This window comes from Phycodurus eques, chromosome 1 (genome assembly GCF_024500275.1).
Source record: "Phycodurus eques isolate BA_2022a chromosome 1, UOR_Pequ_1.1, whole genome shotgun sequence".
Lineage (NCBI taxonomy): Eukaryota > Metazoa > Chordata > Actinopteri > Syngnathiformes > Syngnathidae > Phycodurus > Phycodurus eques.
The window spans coordinates 29,749,947-29,770,520 of NC_084525.1; the positions used below are offsets into that span (position 1 = coordinate 29,749,947).

A 20,574-nucleotide genomic window follows, 5' to 3' on the forward strand; every position below is an offset into this window, starting at 1 on the left:
CTCGACTTTCATCACATTATAGTTGACGACCAAAAATCTGTAGTGGTTCAAATCCCTAAAGCTAACACAATAGGAATTAGGAAGGATGTTGGAAAACGCTTGTTCAAAAGTAGTAGTCAGCATATAGTAAAACAGTTGAGCAGTGGGCAGCGTTCCTATTGCCTGGGAGGCATCTGGGGCAATTAAGTAACTTCTCAGGGGCACACAAGGAAATGAGGAGCACTCGTCCTGCCAAGGGAATAGAGCTTGCAGCTTGCAGCTCGCATTATGAATGCACGCTTCACCACTCGCCCATATCTGCCCCAACTGTGCTTTCACTTGCATCTTTTGTAAATAAATGTTTTTGCGTTCATATACGTGGAATTTTAACTACATACAATAATAATAATAATAAGAAGAAGAATAAAAACAGTAAATCTGGATTCAAGTCAAAGGAAATTATTTTTTAAACAAAGTACAGCAATACACAAATATATTATTTTCTCAGTTACGTTGTCCTTTATATATATATATATATATATATATATATATATATATATATATATATATATATATATATATATATATATATATATATTACTTTGTTCAGATGCCGTCATGTAAATAGATCCCACAGATAGAGATCTATTTTAAGTGTGCCATGTCCTTGACTGAAAATAGTAATCCTCTAACAGTGCGGATGTAGTGGTGGGAGTGGGGGCAGTGGTGGTGGGGGGTGGGGGCGGGGTTCTCACGTCTAAACAGGACAAACAGCAAAGTAATTTGCAATAAATCCAGAGAAAATATAGAGGTCACAGTTCAGTTATATACATTTAGCCCTGGTTTCAATGAAAGGCCAGTCATGATTTTGCTTGTGGCGCGTGCCTGTTACACAATATATGACCTGCCTGTGAGGTGTCGTAGCATGGGAATGTACAGTAATTGTATTTTTCTCAACAGTCCCCGATGAAAATATATTTATTAATAGTCTGAATCTTTTACATTTGAAGTCATGTTTCAGTTTATCCTTATTCCACCATGTGGCAAGAAAAGACAGGTCCTGTATTTTTCCTTCCCATTTTGTTTTAATTACCTGTGAGGCACTGTTACTACAGATCATAAAACACATGCGCAAATGAAAAGCAGTTATGTTAAGCTCATTTTTTGTTCGCAGAACCATTCTCTGCCTCTTTGATAATTTGTTGCTCACCCATAACCAGTAGATGGCAGTGATACACTTTTAAAACATTTGCCGACCACCGACTGAATCAAACCGAGAAAAGAAAGGGGAGGGAGGCGGAAAACTAGATTTATTTTTCTATTTGGTTTCAATAAACGAAATGCAGCGATATGCAACCGTATTATAAAAACTCTTCAAATCCCGAAGCCTGAAACATCGTCATATTTCTGAAACAATTCATCTCTTAAAAATGCTTATTTTAAATGTAAAGTTTTTTTCATTTATATATTGGACATGTGCATTTATATTGCGTTTGTATCTGTATTTCCTTGGCATTTAAATGTTTTAATGTTTTCACGTTTGTCTTCTTTGTCTGACTCTCAATAAAGTTCATTTATTCAAATAGAAAGGAAGAAGAAGAATGCGGCTTGGGAGGAAATGAACAGTACTGTAAACAGGAAGTACTTTCATTTTATCCTAAAGTCCGAGTGGAATGTTTTAAGGGCCTAAAAACAGCAAACCAAGTCTTATTACTGTCCAATAGGCAACGTCCTCCCACAAAGTAAGAGCTTTGAAACGTATATAATTAGTTATCATTGTGTAGATAATGAAAACGATTTTTTTTTCTGTTTACTAAGAAGCCTCGCCAGATGACGCGTCAAGCTAATATAGCATTAGCTTTCGCCTTGTATCGACGGCGTTATAACTCCTCTCGGCTCGCAAACGAGCAGAATGTCTCGTCATACGGCCAAACACAACTAAGTCCAGTCAACACGTAGACTTGAAGGGACTGTTGGTTAGTTGTTTTGTTTTTTATGACGCCGGCGTTTACGGCGCGGTTCACGTTAGCTTGTGTCCGCAGCAAAAACAAGACGCAGGTCACGAGGATGAGAAATCTGCACATTTTTCTTGTGTGTTACGTTGAAAGTGTCTTTTTGTGGGGTCAGTGTCCAAAATGTGTGGAACGTTAGCTCCCTCAAATCAGCATTTTGCCGACTCGCAGGATTATGTTATCACGTTATCCTTTATGAGTGTCGCTTAAACATAATGACCGTTTGTGTAGTAACAACGTAGCGCGATCAGTTTTAGTTTGAGACCAAAGTTGCATTTGTTTGTTCGTTGTGTTATAACACTTCCTCTCACTAGAAATGTCATCGGCAAGCTTTATACATGCGACCAAAGACGTGATAACAGTCCATCTGCCAATTTGATCAAGCACATTATGAACAGTTCAGTTTTTTAGTCATTCAGTTTGTCCTTTCATATGGCCTCCATATATTGACACGTCTGTTCTTATTTTCCCATAATGGATTATGCAACCTGAGTGGGAATGTTGTTAAGTATCAGAAACAATTTGTACTAATAGTTTTGGCCCAAGGTGGTGGTATTCTAGATCATTTATTAAGCATCAATAAAAAGGAAAACTTGTGTACTGTATAATGTGCAAATGACTCCTGTGTGGAGTACAGGCACTGTGACTTCTTCCCACATGCAATAACATGCATGTTAGGTTCAGTGAGTATTCAAAATTGTCCGTAAGTGTAAATGCCAGTGGAATGTCATGTGACCAAACGGGTTAGCGGACTTCCTGTGTATGCTGCGATAACGATTATAACAACGGGTTGATAACATGATGGCTTAAACTTGTCAACATTTTGTTTTCTCTATGGCTGGTGTCTTCAGACAAAAGTTAAATACATGTCAGCCGATACAATTTATTTATACAAACATGATATATGTCAAAGAAGACAGCTTGTTTATTGTAAAACAAAATACATTGTAGCTGATTAAAGTTCCTACGGGTCCTTTGTCCGGGTTTCCTGCTTTCGCGTTCCGCCATTCACCCAACGAAGGAAGTGTTCCGACCCGTTTTGCTGAATGCGTAAATAGGTTGCACATATACGTGTTCCCTGGCTGGCGACCACTCCAGAGCATACCCCACCTCTTACTCAATTTCAGCTGGGATAGGCTCCACCTCGCCCGTGACCTTAATCGAGCGCTATACAAAATGGATGGCTGGTACCTTTTCATAGCCATGCTGTTTGACTGCGCCAAAGTATGCCTCCATTCTCCAATCCGATTAAAATAATTGTCTTTTCAGTATTTGCAACAGATATAAACAAGTGAAACGTGCTGCTCTTTCGGGACTGTTGCGGATTTTAAATGATCCCGTGTCACTTGTTCCTCCTTTTTTTTTTTTTTTAGCTCATTAGCCAGAAAGGAAGACAGCGGGATTTGCGGTTGTTGACCTTGTACTATTGGTCCCTGAGATGACATCACAGCAACCTCAAATCCACGGTGGGGCTATTCATCACCAGGTTGCCCACAATGACTCAGCTCAACAAGCCCACCCTCATATTCAGCCTCATTATCTTGACTCAAACCCGAGCGGCGCCACCGCTGGCCGTCTGGACAACAGAGCTCTCGCGCGCCGTCCGGGATGCTCCAGTTTGGCAACAACGAGCGGCGTTCCAGCCTGTCTTGTAAACTCCAGCATATCCAAAGGATCGAGGAGTTTCGAGCCCTGGCCTGAAGAGGCGGTGGACAAGTCACATGGGTTGAACTCGCTCCACCGTATGTTTGATATAGTCGGAGCGCAGCTCACTCACCGGGACGTTAGAGTACTGTCGTTTTTGTTCGTTGATGTGATTGACGAATATGAGCGTGGTGGCATCAGGAGTGGAAGGGATTTCTTGCTGGCGCTGGAGCGTCAAGGTCGCTGTGACGAGACCAACTTTCAACATGTGCTCCAGCTTCTGAGGATTATCACTCGTCACGACCTTTTGCCTTACGTCACACTGAAGAAACGCCAGCCCGGTAAGTACTGAGTAGTCTTATTATTTTTTCCGAAACATAATTTGGGGATTAAAGAATAACAATAATATTTAATGGCAGATTTACTTGAAGGTGTACTTCCAGTGAAGGAATGCGTTTATTTTGGATCAACTGGTGAAAAACTTGGATGGGGCTTGAATGGAAAAAAGGTTCAGCGCTTCACACACAGAAGTAAACTGTAGTGACACACAGAAGTAGTGTTGCCAGATTAGAAAATACTAAAAGTACCACACCAGAAATTCTAATTTTGGATTAATTGATTGTACATTGTGCAGAGATTGATTGTACATTGTGCAGAGATTATATGATAATTAACATACATTTGGTAACACTGCGCAGAAGCAGCTGGTTGCTTAAAATCTAAAAATTTAGCTAGTGGTTGGGGGGACTCGCTTAAAAAAAATGACAAATGCTTTGTTAAAAAAAGTACTAGTAGTTATTTTGAAGTACACCAGGACAGTGGAAAACCTTAAATTTCCTAAAGTAAACTGACAGTTTTAATATTATAAAGAGACATTTTACCATCAGTCACTGATGGTGTAGTGGTACAATGTGTGCGGCGTGGGTTCAGGTCCCACTCAGTGACGGTGTGAATGTGAGTGCGAATGCTTGTCCGTGTCTATATGTGCCCTGCGACTGACTGGCGACCAGTTCAGGGTGTAGTCCGCCCAAAGTCAGCTGGGATAGGCTCCAGCGCCCCGCGACCCTAACCAGGATAAGCGGTGTTGGAAATGGATGGATGGATTTTTACCATCTAAAATATAGTTAGTTCTATATATAGTTAATATAGTATATATATAGTTTGATCTGATCTATTTTTGTCTTATGATGATAGTAAATAATGGAGTTATTACTTTCATCTTCCATATAGATGGTTAGGGTACTGGTATGAATGTGATGGGCGCAGTGATATATATTCTCAGCATTAGTCGTGTTCCTCAGTGTGCCCAGATCCTGTTGACAAGTACCTGGAAGAGACGTCAGTGCGCTACATTTCACCTAGAGGAGGCATAAAGGGCAGGGACTGTGTGCCTCACAGAATGACAGGTGGGTCTGTGCATGCGACTTCTCTTTTGGTCAGCCTAAGAAAAAAGTAGAAAGGTTTGGTTCAAACGTATAGCTCTCAGTCCTCAGTTAGCTCTGTGCCGTGTCCCGACAGGACCCTATGTTGGCCCATCCCGAATGAAAGCAGCTCCTGTACCGAACGGCTTGTGGAAGAGAAGCCATTCGTCAGCTGACTTCAGAGAAAAGCAAACTTGTGGTATGAAGTAGTCTCAGCGCTCTACACTAACTTTTGCACTGGTAGTACGTGATTTGGTCACACCTTTTTTTGAGTCTCTTCTCTCTCGCTCTCTCTCTCTCAAGATATATATATATATATATATATATATATATATATGTATACACACACACAGTTGTGCTCATAAGTTTACATACCTTGATACCTCGCAGAATTTATGATTTCTTAGCCATTTTTCAGAGAATATGAATGACAACACAAAAACTTTTCTTTCACTCGTAGTTAGTGCTTGGGTGAAGCCATTTATTATCAAACAACTGTATTTACTCTTTTTAAATCATAATGACAACATAAACTACACAAATGACCCTGATCAAAAGTTTACATACGCTTGAGATTTTGGCCTGATAACAAGCACACAAGTTGACACAAATGGGTTTGAATGGCTAGGCTACTAAAGGTAACCATCCACACCTGTGATCTGTCTGCTTGTAATCAGTGTGTGTATAATGGTTCAGTGATTATCTGGGCTCCTGACAAACCCTTGCACTGACATCTCTGGATTCTGAATGATGGGGAATGCAAAATAATTGTCAAAGGATCGATGGGAAAAGGTCATTGAACTGTATAAAACAGGATAGGGATATAAGATATCCAAGGAACTGAGAATGCCAATCATCAGTGTTCAAACTCCAATTAAGAAGTGGAAAATGAAAGATTCTGTTGAAACCAAACCACGATCAGGTCGACCAACAAAAAATTCTGCCACAACAACCAGGAAAATTGTTGGAGATGCAAAGAAAAACCCACAAATTACTTCTGAAATACAGGACACTCTAAAAAAAAAAAAAGTGGTGTGGATGTTTCAAGATGCACACTTGAAGAAAAACGGGCTGCATGATCGAGTCGCCAGAAGAAAGCCATTACTACGCCAATGCCACAAAAAAATCATGCTTACAATATGCCAAACAGCACAGAGACAAGCCTCAAAACCTCTGGAACAAAATCATTTGGAGTGATGAGACCAAAATGGAACTTTTTGGCCACAACCATAAACGTTACATTTGGAGAGGAGTCAACAGGGCCTGGCACGGTGGACGACTGGTTAGAGCGTCTGCCTCACAGTTCTGAGGTCCGGGGTTCAATCCCCGGCCCCGCCTGTGTGGAGTTTGCATGTTCTCCCTATGCCTGCGTGGGTTTTCTCTCGGCACTCCGGTTTCCTCCCACATCCCAAAAACATGCATGGTAGATTAATTGACAACTCTAAATTGCCCGTCGGTGTGAATGTGAGTGCGAATGGTTGTTTGTTTGTATGTGCCCTGTGATTGGCTGGCAACCAGTTCAGGGTGTACCCCGCCTCCTGCCCGATGATAGCTGGGATAGGCTCCAGCACCCCGCGACCCTAGTGAGGAGAAGCGGCTCAGTATGTACTGGAACTGGAGGCCTTTTGCAAAGAAGAATGGGCAGCTTTACCATCAGAGAAAATAAAGAGCCTCATCCACAACTACCACAAAAGACTCCAATCTGTCATTGATGTTAAAGGGGACAATACACGCTATTAAAAACTGGGGTATGTAAACTTTTGATCAGGACACTACATTCATTTGTGTAGTTTCTGTTGTCATTAAGATTTAAAAAGAGTGAACATAGTTTGATAATAAATGGCTTCACCCAAGCACTAACCATGAATGAAAGAGAGGTTTTTGTGTTATCATTCATATTCTCTGAAAAATGCCCAAGAAATCATAAATTCTGCCAGGTTATGTAAATTTATGAGCACAATTGTGTGTGTGTGTATATATGTATATTTATGTATATATATATATATATATATATATATATACACACACACACACACACACACACACACACACAAGGTCCCCTCCAAAAGTATTGGAATGGCAAGGTCAATTCCTTTGTTTTTGTTGTATACTGAAGACATTTGGGTTTCAGATCAAAAGATGAATATGAGACAGAAATTCAGAATTCCAGTTTTTATTTCATGGTATTTATATCTACGTGTTAAACAACTCAGGACAGAGCACCTTTTGTTTGAGCCCACCCACTTTTCAAGTGAGGAAAAGTATTGGAACATGTGACTGATGGTGTTTGTAGTTGCTCAGGTGTTGCCTTTTAGATTGATTGCTTAAATATTAGATAGTGCTGGTTTGTGGCTTTGGGTTTCACCTGTGAAAACTGCATTTGCTGTTAAGCAAACATGAAGACCAGATAGCTGTCTATGAGACAAAAGCAAACCATTTTGAAGCTGAGAGAAGAGAGAAAATCGATCAGCGCTATTACACAAACATTGGGCATAGCCAAACACAAAAATTTGGAATGTCGTGAAAAAGAGAGAAACTACTGGTGTATTGAGCAACAGACATCGAACGGGTAGGCCAGGTGTATCAGTTGATGACAGTAACATTGTGAGAGCTATGAAGAAACACCCAAAGACAACAGTCAGTGACATCACTGTCAACCTCCACAGGGCAGGGGTGAATGTATCACAATCCAAAGTTCGAAGAAGACTTTGAGAGAAGAAATATACAGACCATACCACAAGATGCAAACCACTCATCCGCAAAAAGAATCGGAAGGCCAGATTGGATTTTGCAAAGAAGTACAAAGGTGAGCCACAGATGTTTTGGAACAAAGTTTTGTGGACTGATGAGACCAAGATTAACCTCTACCAAAGTGATTGAAAGGCCAAAGTATGGAGAGAGAGAAAGGATCTGCTTATGATCCAAAACACACAAGCTCATCTTTGAAGCATGGTGGAGGAAATGTCATGGCTTGGGCTTGCATGGCCGCTTCTGGAACAGCCTCACTAGTCTTTATTGATGATCTAACTCATGATGGTAGCAGCCGAATGAATTCTGAAGTCTACGAAACCATTTTGTCTGGCAATTTATAGAAAAATGCATCCAAATTAATCGGGAGAAGCTTCATCATGTAATAAGACAATGGCCCAAAGCACATTGCCAGCACAACAAAGGACTTCATCAGGGGAAAAAGTGGAAGGTCTTTGACTGGCCAAGTCAATCACCGGACCTAAACCCAATAGAGCATGCCTTTTACCTCTTGAAGAGGAGACTGAAGGGAGAAACCCCCAGAAACAAAACAAGAACTGAAAGAGGCTGCAGTAATGGCCTGGAAAAACATTTCAAATGTAGAATGCAACAGTCAGGTGAAGTCAATGGGTCGCAGGCTTGATGTAGTTATTGCAAGTAAGGGTTATGCCACAAAATATTAAATGTTATTCACTTTTAGTTCATTTAATAAGGTCTGTTCCAATACTTTTGCTCACTTGAAAAATGGGTGGCTTCAAACAAAAGGTGCTCTGTCCTGAGTTGTTTAACACATCTAGATGTAAATACCATGAAATAAAAGCTGCAATTCTGAACTTTTGTCTCATATTCATCTTTTGATCTGTAACCCAAATGTCTTCAGTATGAAAAAAAAACAACAACAAAGGAAATGATCTTGCCGTTCCAATACTTTTGGAGGGGACTGTATGTATATCACCCAAAAACATTGGAGAATTAGCATTTGAAATCATGGCTAATCAATAATGAACTGTTAACAAAATGCCGACCTGATCAACACTGGTCATAGAGGATGAAATTTGTCTGGAATGCTAATCACCCACCAAAACTTCATTCCAATTTTAACATTTATGTATGACCTGTAGTTTTAAGAACAACACATTTACATCAATAAAAAATAATGTAAACTTCACATGAAATTCACATTTTAAATAACAGAAGTAGTAGTGTTAGGATTTCCTTATTGTGCATACAGCATACATTTTTTTTTTTATTTATGTAAGAAACGCTGTAATCGGTTTCTGTTTATTTTTTTCTGAACAATACAACAGGCACCGCACAAGATGGAGCACCGCACCGGTGGCAACATGTTTTTAAGGACCTTAGGCACCGACCGCATGCTGCAAAAAAATTGGTTTTGGCTCAAAGTTAACAAACAAATAAAAAAAAAAAAAAAAAAAAAAAAAAAAAAAAAAGATTTACCCATTTCCACGGATATTTCGAAGGTAATTCAATTTACCTAGTGTTGAGTACGTGGCACAAGACTTATCTAGCTAAGTAGAGATAAAGTTACAAATGTCTGAGTACCGTGTGTAAATTGTTACTTTGTTTTAAGTTGAGCAAACACCTCATGTGGGTAGTGAGACTCATGACGTGATGCGGTGACGGTGTGTCCAATTACCACTGAGAGTTGGAATTTGTAAAGCATGTGACACGTAAGGCCACAGTTGTGTCCTCCCAACCTCAGCCTCTAACCAGTCGCCCACCGTGCCGCCTACTTGAGTTATAATTACGATAAATATTAGTATCAGGAAAATGTCACACTGGTTAGCGTGTCTGCCTCACAGTTCTGAGGACCCAGGTTCAAATCCGGCCTCGCCTGTGTGGAGTTTGCATGTTGTCCCCGTGCCTGCGTGGGTTTTCTCCGGGTACTCCGGTTTCCTGCTGCATCCCAAAAACATTCATGGTAGGTTAATTGAAGACTCTAAATTGCCCGTAGGTGTGAATGTGAGTGCAAATGGTTGTTTGTTTCTATGTGCCCTGCGATTGGCTGGGGACCAGTTTAGGGTGTACCCCGCCTCTCGCCCAGAGTCAGCTGGGATAGGCTCCAGCACGCCCGTGCCACTAGTGAGGATAAGCGGTACGGAAGATGAATGAATTAATTAGTATCGAGAGCACTTCAAGGACATAGCTCAAAATGGACACGCCAAAAACTCCCAAGCAAAATTGAGTGACTGCTCTAGAATGGAAGACAAGCAAGAATGGAGTAGATTGTTGTACACTAGTAATAACAGTGGTTAGGAGTCAGCTAAATGCCCAGTTTTCCACATTTGAAACTTCTTCATATGTAACTGAAATAGAAATATTGAACATCCCTCTGCTCAACTTCCACAGATATCCGTCTGCGTGTCCGTGCTGAATATTGCCAGCACGACTCCGCCCTTCAGGGCAACATCTTTTCCAACAAGCAAGAGGTTGTGGAGCGACAGTTTGAACGCTTCAACCAGGCCAACACCATCCTCAAATCCCGAGACTTGGGCTCCATCATCTGTGACATCAAGTTCTCTGAGCTCACTTACTTGGATGCTTTCTGGAGAGACTATATCAATGGCTCGTTGTTAGAAGCCCTGAAAGGAGTTTTCATCACAGATTCTCTTAAGCAGGCAGTGGGCCACGAGGCTATAAAACTATTGGTCAATGTCGATGAGGAGGATTACCAGGCGGGGCGTCGCAGACTTCTTTGTAATTTGGTGACGAGTGGCGATCCTCCCGGAGGTATCAAAGACTGCGTGTCTTAGACGTGAGCGCAAGCAAACAGAAGGAATACAACTGTGCCTCTCCTTTGGGAATTGAAAAAGATGTGAGGATGTTGCACATGTGGTACCCATGTCTGGAATGTGTGTATGTGTCTGGAATTCCAGCAATCCCACTGATTCATTTAGCGCAATGGTCGGAGGATAGTTGGTAGCCCCAACGTATAGCATGCAAGGGGTTTGGGGACTGCCAGTGAAAAGAAGTAGGTAACGCATACAGTTTTACATTCATTTGAATATGAATCTATTCATTTTCTTGAAGGGAGAACATGTATTTTGTCTTATTTACGCTGATTTTGATAAAGAAAATCCTCAGTGGTGTCAAGTTACTCCTAGTGGGGGATGTACCGATTTTTTTTTTTATTTTTTTTTTCAGATAATTTATTTTTTCAGGTCAGATTGGTTGTATTAACCCATTTAGAAAATGTTCAGTATGTTCTGTAAAACAGCAACTTAAGTAGGCTCACAGGTAGTGTTTTTATGTTTGTGTTTTCCACCTGTATGTCTAAGACCATTTTGTACTAACATGACTGATTATTGCAAAGATATTTCATATTTAGTTTCAACTGAAGTTGGAGGATGTTTCCTTCATGTTTCATATACTATTTTTACCACCAAATCACCAAGTTGTTTTAAATATTATTTGTCACGAGAACAATATATGGTGGAAGTGAACATGGTTGCCATTAAAATCATTGGGATTTTGACTGATGTAAAGTCACTGGAAAAAGGAAGTCCACTTTTCAGTTCGACAATTACATATCATTATGTTATGGGGGGAAATGTGCTCCTTATTTGGTTTTAAATGGGACATATAGTGGAAAAAGGACTTTTTAATTGCTTGTATTCAAATTAATGGGTCCTTGGAGACCCTTTGTCACCCATCAAGTATAAACATTACACAACCATTTGTTTTGTGAAGTGCCTAAGTCGGAATATTTGTCCCTTACCAAACTGTTCAGATTTTTGTCCTGTAACAGTTGGGCTAATTTATAAATAATAACCCCCCCCCCCCCCCCCACACACACACACACACACTGAGTTTCACTCATGGTTAGTGCTTGGGTGAAGCCATTTATTATCAAACAACTGTGTTTACTCTTTTTAAATCATAATGACAACAGAAACTACGCACATGACCCTGATCAAAAGTTTAGATGCCCTTGAGATTTTGGCCTGATAACATGCACACGTTGACACAAATGGGTTTGAATGGTTACTAAAGGTAACCATCCACACCTGTGATATGTCTGCTTGTAATCAGTGTGTGTATAAAGGTTCAGTGAGTTGCTGGACTTCTGACAGACACTTGCACTGATATCTCTGGATTCTGATTCATGGGGAAAGCAAAGGAATTGTCAAAAGATCTGCGGGAAAAGGTCATTGAACTGTCTAAAACGAGAAAGGGATATAAGGAGATATCCAAGGAACTGACAATGCCAATCAGCAGTGTCCAAACTCTAATTAAGAAGTGGATAATGAGAGATTCTGTTGAAACCAAACCACGAACAGGTCGACCAACAAAGATTTCTGCCACAGGCCAGGAAGATTGTTCGAGATGCAAAGAAAAACCCACAGATGACTTCAGCTGAAATACAGGACTCTCTAAAAAGTGGTGTGGAGGTTTCAAGATGCACAATAAGAAGAAAAATGGGCTGCATGGTCGAGTCGCCAGAAGAAAGCCAATACTATGCCAATGCCACAAAAAAAGTACGCTTACTGTTTGCCAAACAGCACAGAGACATTTCTCAAAACTTGTGTAACAAAATAATTTGGAGTGATGGGAGTCAAGAAGGCCTATGATGAAAGGCACACCATTCCTACTGTGAAATATGGAGGTGCATCGCTGATGTTTTGGGGATGTGTGAGCTACAAAGGCACAGGAAGCTTGGTCAAAATTGATGGCAAGATGAATGCAGCATGTTATCAAAAAATACTAGAGTAAAAATTTGCACTCATCAGCCCTGAAGCTGCACATGGGATGTACTTGGATATTCCAACATGTTAATGATTCAAAACACAAAGCCAAGTCGACCTGTCGGTGGCTACAGCAGAATAAAGCGGAGTGGCCATCTCAGTCTCCTGACCTCAATATCGTTGAGCCACTGGGGAGATCTCAAGTGTGCAGTTCATGCAAGACAGCCCAAGAATTTACAGGAACTGGAGGCCTTTTGCCAAGAAGAATGGGCAGCTTTACCATCAGAGAAAATAAAGAGCCTCAGCCACAACTGCCACAAAAGACTCCAAGCTGTCATTGATGTTAAAGGGGGCAATACATGGTATTGAAAACTGGGGTATGTAAACTTTTGATCACGGTCATTTGATTACTTTCTGTTGTCATTATGATTTCGAAAGAGTAACCAGAGTTGTTTGATAATAAATGGCTTCACCCAAGCACTAACTGTGAGTGGAAGAGGTTTTTGTGTTATCATTCTTATTCTCTGAAAAATGGCCAAGAAATCATAAATTATTTCAGGGTATGTAAACCTATGGGCGCAACTGTATGGCAGGACTACACGGAAGCGCGATGATGTCAATTTAAAAGCTAAGCAGAGCTGCAATGTTGTTGGATGTGCGTATTAGCATTAGCTTCTGATAAACCGCACCTAAACACAACATATATTACGTACATGGTAGCAGTCACATAGCCACCACAGCCAAAAACCCATATCAACTGCGTGCAAACATACACAAACTGACATCAGGTTCACAACTGCATGTGTTGGACTTTATCTCACGCATATAGATGAAATAGGACTGCCTCTCCATGTTGCACGTGATGCCCGCATCCGGAATGTGTGAGTGTGTCTCTGGTTTTCCTGCAATCCCACCGATTCATTTAGAGCCCGGGTATCAAACTTGTCCCTCATCTAATACAGTATGTTCCACATCCTTGAGTTTGACACTGTGATTTAGAGCAATTGTCCAAAAGTTGGGGTGATTGCAATTAAAAGTGGTTGCCAAGTCATTGGATTTTGAGAAAAAAACATGACAAGCAGTCATAACTGACCATACAGTTACATGCTGCTGCTGTATGTGGACTCGCTAACTTGTTTGTGATGTCCTCTTGCTCTGTGTCCGACTACAGTTCAAACACAGTACTGTACCACTGTACTTTCTCTGACAAGCCGCCTTGGTCCCCCCTGGGATTCACGCTCAGTAGTCGCCATGGTAACGCAAAGCAGTACCTGTGTTGGCACACCCTGCAGTAGAGGGGGCAAGGTGACCAGTGGCTCATTTTGCATGACTTGTTATTGTTAACAGGACACTTATATGTGTACTTATGTGTCGCTACTCACTTGTCATTAAAGCACACAGCCCAACACATTTAGAAACCTGAATACACACTATCTTCCACCAACTGCATCACATGCTTCGCTCCTCCAGCCACCGTGATGTTTGCACCTGTGCACAAATCAGATGAACCGGACTGCTCGAATACCAATAATACAAAAATAAACACAAAACCAAAATAACTGCTCACGGTACCCAAATTTAATAGATTACCTGTGTGAGGCACTCGTGAACATTTTTGCAAATTCAAAATGTGTGGAACTTTTTCTCCTTTAGTTCAGTTTTCCCCTTGAATACGATTCCTGCCTCTTCGTGCATATTTACACTATATTGCCAAAAGTATTCACTCACCTGCCTTGACTCACATATGAACTTTAGTGACATCCCATTTCTAATCCATAGGGTTCAATATGACGTCGGTCCGCCCTTTGCAGCGATAACAGCTTCAGCTCTTCTGGGAAGGCTGTCCACAAGGTTTAGGAGTGCGTTTACGGGATTTTTTTCTACCACTCTTCCAGAAGCGCATTTTGTGAGGTCACACACTGATGTTGGACCAGAAGGTCTACGCTCTAATAGACGCTATTATTAGGTCTACGCTGTTATAAGGTCTACGCTCTCTCAGTCTACGCTCTAATTCATCCCAAAGGTGTTCTATCGGGTTGAGATCTGGATTCTGTGCAGCCCAGTCAAGTTCATCCACACCAGACTCTGTCATCCATGTCTTTATAGATCTTGCTTTGTGCACTGGATGTCACTTCAGATAATATGTGAGTCAAGGCAGGTGAGCAAATACTTTGGGGAATATAGGGTATGTTTAGTTGTGTGGGTGTGGTTTTGTAGGAGGGAACAAAAAAGTACAAGTTGGCAAGCACATATAGGATCAATAAGTAAACTTAAAGCAAAGCTTTGTATTGTGACAATAAAAGGCATTCTATTCTATTCTATCAAAACAATGTGAAAAGAGATACAGTGCAGTGAAAAAGTATGGGCCCCCTTCTCAAATTCGAATATTTTTGTAGAGTTTCCCCACTTTAATGTATAAACTGAAAACTTAAAAGTGATGTTTTAAATTGTGATTTATTAAGAGAAAAAATAGTATTCAAATTTACCTGGCCCAGTGTAAAAAAGTAATGGCCCCCTCAACCTAATAACTGGTTGGGCCTTCTTTAGCAGCAACAACTGAAATCAAGCGTTTTCTATAAATGGCAATGAGTCTTTCACATCTCTGTGGAAATATTTTGGCTCACTCTTCTTGCAGAATTGTTTAAACTCAGCAAAAATGGAGGGTTTTCGAACGGCCTTTTTAAGGTCATGCCACTGCATTTCAATCAGATGAAAGTCTGCCCTTTGACTACGCCACTCCAAAACCTCCATATTGTTTTTATAAGCCATTCAGAAGTTGACTTGCTGGTGTGTTATCCTGCTGCAGAACCCAAGTGCGCTTCAGCCTGAGGTCACAAACTGATGGCTGAACATTCTCCTTCAGGATTTTCTGTTAAAGAACAGAATTCATGGTTCCGTCGATCACAGCAAGTTGTCCAGGTCCTGAAGGAGCAAACATTATTTTTCTTAAATGCTGTGCTACATCTACGCCAAATGTAACAAGACACACACTTTCCAAAAAGCTCAACTTTGATTTCGTCAGTCCATATAATATTCTCCCAAAAGTCTTAGGAATCATTCAGATGTTTTTTTCCCGCAAAAGTAAGAAGAGCCTTTATGTTCTTTTTGTTCAGAAGTGGTTTTGGCCTTGGAACTCTGCCATGGATGCCATTTTTACCCAGTCTCTTCCTTATTGTTGTGTCATGAACACTGACCTGAACTGAGGCAAGGGAGGCCTGCATTTCTTTAGAAGTTGTCCTGAGTTCCTTTGAGGCCTCCTGGATGAGTCATTGCTGTTCTCTTGGGGTAATCTTTGTTGTCCTGCCATTCCTGGGAAGGTTCAGAACTGCTCTGTTTTCTCAATGTGAGGATAATGGCTCTCCCTATGGTTCGCTAGAATCCTGAAGCTTCAGAAATTGCTTTTGCAACCCTTTCGAGACTAATAGATGCCAATGACTTGGAGCGTTTTTTGATGCAGTACATCACTATCATTTTCAACAAACAAGCCAGGGAGGAAGAAAAATATTTCATTTACAACCCCAATTCCAATGAAGTTGGGACATTGTGTTAAACATAAATAAAAACAGAATACAATGATTTACAAATCATGTTCGACCGATATTTAATTGAATACACTACAAAGACAAGATATTTAATGTTCAAACTGATAAACTTGGTTGTTTTTAGCAAATAATCATTAACTTAGAATTTTATGGCTGCAACACGTTCCAGAAAATCTGGGACAGGCTCATGTTTACCACTGTGTTACATCACCTTTTCTTTTAACAACATTCAATAAACATTTGGGAACTGAAGACAGTAATTGTTGAAGCCTTGTCGGTGGAATTCTTTCCCATTCTTGCTTGATGTACAGCTTCAGCTGTTCAACAGTCCGGGGTCTCCGTTGTCGTATTTTACGCTTCATAATGCACCACACATTTTCAATGGGAGACAGGTCTGGACTGCAGCCCAGCCAGTCTAGTACCCGCAGTCTTTTACTACGAAGCCACGCTGTTGTAACAGGTGCAGAATGTGGCTTGGCATTGTCTTGCGGAAATAAACAGGGGCGTCCATGAAAAAGACGTTGCTTGGATGGCAGCATATGTTTCTCCAAAACCTGTATGTACCTTTCAGCATTAATGGTGCCTTCACAGATGTGTAAGTTACCCATGCCATTGGCACTAACACAGCCCCATACCATCACAGATGCTGGCTTTTGAACTTTGCGTCCATAACAGTCCGGGTGGTTCTTTTCCTCTTTGGCCCGGAGGACACGACGTCCACAATTTCTAAAAACAATTTGAAATGTCGACTCGTCGCACCACAGAACACTTTTCTACTTTGCGTCAGTCCATCTTAGATGAGCTCGGTCCCAGAGAAGCCGGTGACGTTTCTGGGTGTTGTCGATAAATGGCTTTTGCTTTGTATAGTAGAGTTTCAAGTTGCACTTACGGATGTAGCGCCGAACTGTATTTACTGACATTGGTTTTCTGAAGTGTTCCTGAGCCCATGTGGTGATATCCTTTACACATTGATGTCGGTTTTTGATGCAGTGCCGTCTGAGGGATTGAAGGTCACGGGCATTCAATGTTGGTTTTCGGCCTTGCCGCTTACATGCAGTGATTTCTCCAGATTCTCTGAACCTTTTGATGATATTATGGACCGTAGATGAAAACCCTAAATTCCTTGCAATTGTACGTTGAGGAACATTGTCCTTAAACTGTTCGACTATTTTCTCACGCACTTGTTCACAAAGAGGTGAACCTCGCCCCATCTTTGATTGTGAATGACTGTGCAATTCAGGGAAGCTCCTTTTATACCCAATCATGGCACCCACCTGTTCCCAATTAGCCTGTTCACCTGTGGGATGTTCCTAACAGGTCTTTTTATGAGCATTCCTCAACTTTCTCAGTCTTTTTTGCCACCTGTCCCAGCTTTTTTGGAACGTGTTGCAGCCATAAAATTCTAAGTTAATGATTGTTTGCTAAAAACCATCAAGTTCATCAGTTTGAACATTAAATATCTTGTCTTTGTAGTGTATTCCATTAAATATAGGTTGAGCATGATTTGCAAATCATTGTATTCTGTTTTTATTTATGTTTAAGACATCCCAACTTCATTGGAATTGGGGTTGTACTATCCTTTTTTTTTTATAGTGATGCGCAGTAGTGTTGATACATAACAGCGATGAGTGGTGCTGCGCCTTCTCTGCCTAAAATGGGTGGTGGATAGTAGACTTTGTTGCCCGGGGGTTCTAGCCGAGCGGTAGCGCACTTGGCTCTCGGTGGTGGCGCGTATTCGAGTCCATATGTGGTTGTACCGCGTGTGACAACCACTGTTACTCAAAGTTGTATACACAGATGGCTTGTTGGTTTTATAGCGTACATACAGCAAAAATACATATTTGATGTTGCGACAATTGCATGCCACAGACAACATGCACCAACAATTTTCTAAAAACAAAACAGTTGTTGATCACCCATTTGCCTCAGATAAAGTTGCCAGCGAATAACAGCCAATATCCCTGTTTCACAAGCATTTTATTTCCATGTTACCTTTTAAAAGACAATGAGGTCAGCCAACTCCAAAGAGTGTGTTAACTCCATGGGGGAATGTATTAAAAATGGTGTACAAATAAATTTGGTTTTGTTATAACTAATAATAATAATATTTTTTTTTAAATGCAGATTTACCCCCCGATCTGTAGGCACCTACTATGTTATGTGATATCACATTGTAGTAATAGTCACTTTGGAGCATTTATCTACCGAAGAACACAATGACAATGGGTCTTTATTGAATTAAAATTAAATACATTATATTAATTATTTATTATAATATAAATTATATATAATATAATAATATTATTATTATGATAATATTATTTCCATCCATCCATCCATTTTCTGAGCTGCTTCTCCTCACTAGGGTCACACGGGCGTGCTGGAGCCTATCCCAGCTGTCATCGGGCAGGAGGCGGGGTACACCCTGAACTGGTTGCCAGCCAATCGCATGGCATATATTAACAAACAACCATTCGCACTCACATTCACACCTACGGGCAATATAGAGTCTCCAATTAATGCATGTTTTTGGGATGTGGGAGGAAACCGGAGTGCCCGGAGAAAACCCACACAGGCACGGGGAGAACATGCAAACTCCACACAGGCGGGGCCGGGGATTGAACCGTGCCGCCGATAATATTATGTATCAATTATAAATTAAAATATTATAGTAACAGTCAGACACGTGACAGCCATGAAAAAAAAGCTTTGTCAACACTTCCTTTAAAAAGCAATACACAGATTTAGCCAACAGATGGCGCTCTTTTTAAGTTCATCAAATGCTTCGAAGCAGTGGTTCATTTTAGGCCAATTGTCTCAAAGTGCTCATTGCTTCAGAAAGCCTCGGTTTCTCCATCCCTAGATGGCAACACACAGAAGTTGTCATCTGAATTAATAGGAAAAAAAAATAAAAATAAATCCACATATACTGTAGATGACTGGAAGCTCTGCAGCTAAGACACGCTATGAAATGAAAGCAAAAGACTGCAAAATAAATTAATATATTTTATAATATATTTCTTATTATATTATAAATGTTCATTTAATTAATAATTTAATTACATTGTAAATGTAGGAGGCGGTACAGTGGGGGCACTTTCTCCGGGCACTCCGGTTTCCTCCCACATCCCAAAAACATGCATGGTAGGTTAATTGAAGACTCTAAATTGCCCGTAGGTGTGAACGTGAGTGCGAATGGTTGTTTGTTTGTATGTGCCCTGCGATTGGCTGACAACCAGTTCAGGGCGTACCCCGCCTTCTGTCCGATGATAGCTGAGATAAGCTCCAGCACGCCCGTGTCCCTAGTGAGGAGAAGAGGCTCAGAAAATGGATGGATGGATGGATGGATGGATGTAAATGTAGGTCAGTGCTTTGGATAGTGTTTGGGCCAGCAGAGAAGGCCTGGAAGGCCCTGACTGAGCAGTGAGCACCGATGCTTTTTCCCAGCGCCAATCTTCAATCAAGGCGAGCAGATTGAGCATTTCAAAAGGAAAAGATGGAGATTGTGCCTTTCACGGACCAGCAGAGCTATCTCACTCAGGGCGCACTCCAGCCGCTCTGACTGAGGAGACAGACACGTTGACACATTCAATATGGCGGACGCACGGATGTTCCATGCCAAGGACCAACACGCTCGTTCATAAATCCATTTAAAATGGAGTGCGTTGTGCCTCTTTGAACACTGCACCCTCAGATTACATTTCTGAATGTACCCAAAATTTTTGCTCAAATAAGGCAAGCTGTCAACTATTTCGGACTATTAAGAGAAACAGGCTGGGTTTTATTTATTTATTGGTGCACGTGAGAGATGTTTTAATATTGTGTAGGTATCGTAGTTTATCATCATTAATCATATGTTTGTCATTGTGTCGTGTCTTTGCCACTGCATCCAAGGTTTCTCTATAACTACTGTCAACTTTTGTCTTTCATTTTTGCACATGCAAGGGGATTGGAAAATTGATAACATAGCTGATATTAACTGTGGGGTAATACAAAAACAAATGAACGAAAATGAACATGTGCAGGTCTACTAGTCTTTCCGTTTCTAGCCAAGCGTATCCTCCCGATCTGGACCTCCAATGTGGCAGATACCGATCCTGTGATCGAGAAATCTCGATACCCGTTTTGATAACTTGGCCCAACAGGGAAATAAACAAATTCTGCGCACAAATAGTTTCCCTTCCTCGTAACGTTCCTCGTGGTTGTACCATGAAAAAACACTGCTTTTATGCCATCAAAACAATATATTTCCAGATCTGCTGACATTAAAAACTGACTAACACATAAATGCTAAAATAGCTAATGATAATGACTGAAAATACGCACCTTACCTCTATGGTTTTTCTTGGGTTCGACAGAATTGTTGAACGCCAGAAGGCAAGGGCAAGGCAGCTTTATTAATATCACACATTCATTACAAAATGTAAGTCTCTAGGCTTTACATGATTTAAAATACAACATTTCAAAGCAATTTTAAAAAATACAGAAGTAATAAGTATACAGAAATAAAATACAGATTACT

At 40.8% G+C, this 20,574-nt stretch overlaps 1 protein-coding gene across 1 annotated transcript; it reads left to right on the forward strand.

Moving 5' to 3' along the window:
* Positions 1 to 1,597: 1,597 nt before the first annotated feature.
* Positions 1,598 to 13,513, forward strand: dedd (death effector domain containing). Its single transcript, XM_061686569.1, has 5 exons — positions 1,598 to 1,721; positions 3,365 to 3,976; positions 4,937 to 5,041; positions 5,154 to 5,255; positions 10,175 to 13,513. Exons 2-5 carry the CDS (start codon positions 3,430 to 3,432, stop codon positions 10,576 to 10,578), a joined length of 1,158 nt encoding a protein of 385 aa, XP_061542553.1. The 5' UTR covers positions 1,598 to 1,721; positions 3,365 to 3,429; the 3' UTR covers positions 10,579 to 13,513.
* Positions 13,514 to 20,574: the final 7,061 nt, after the last annotated feature.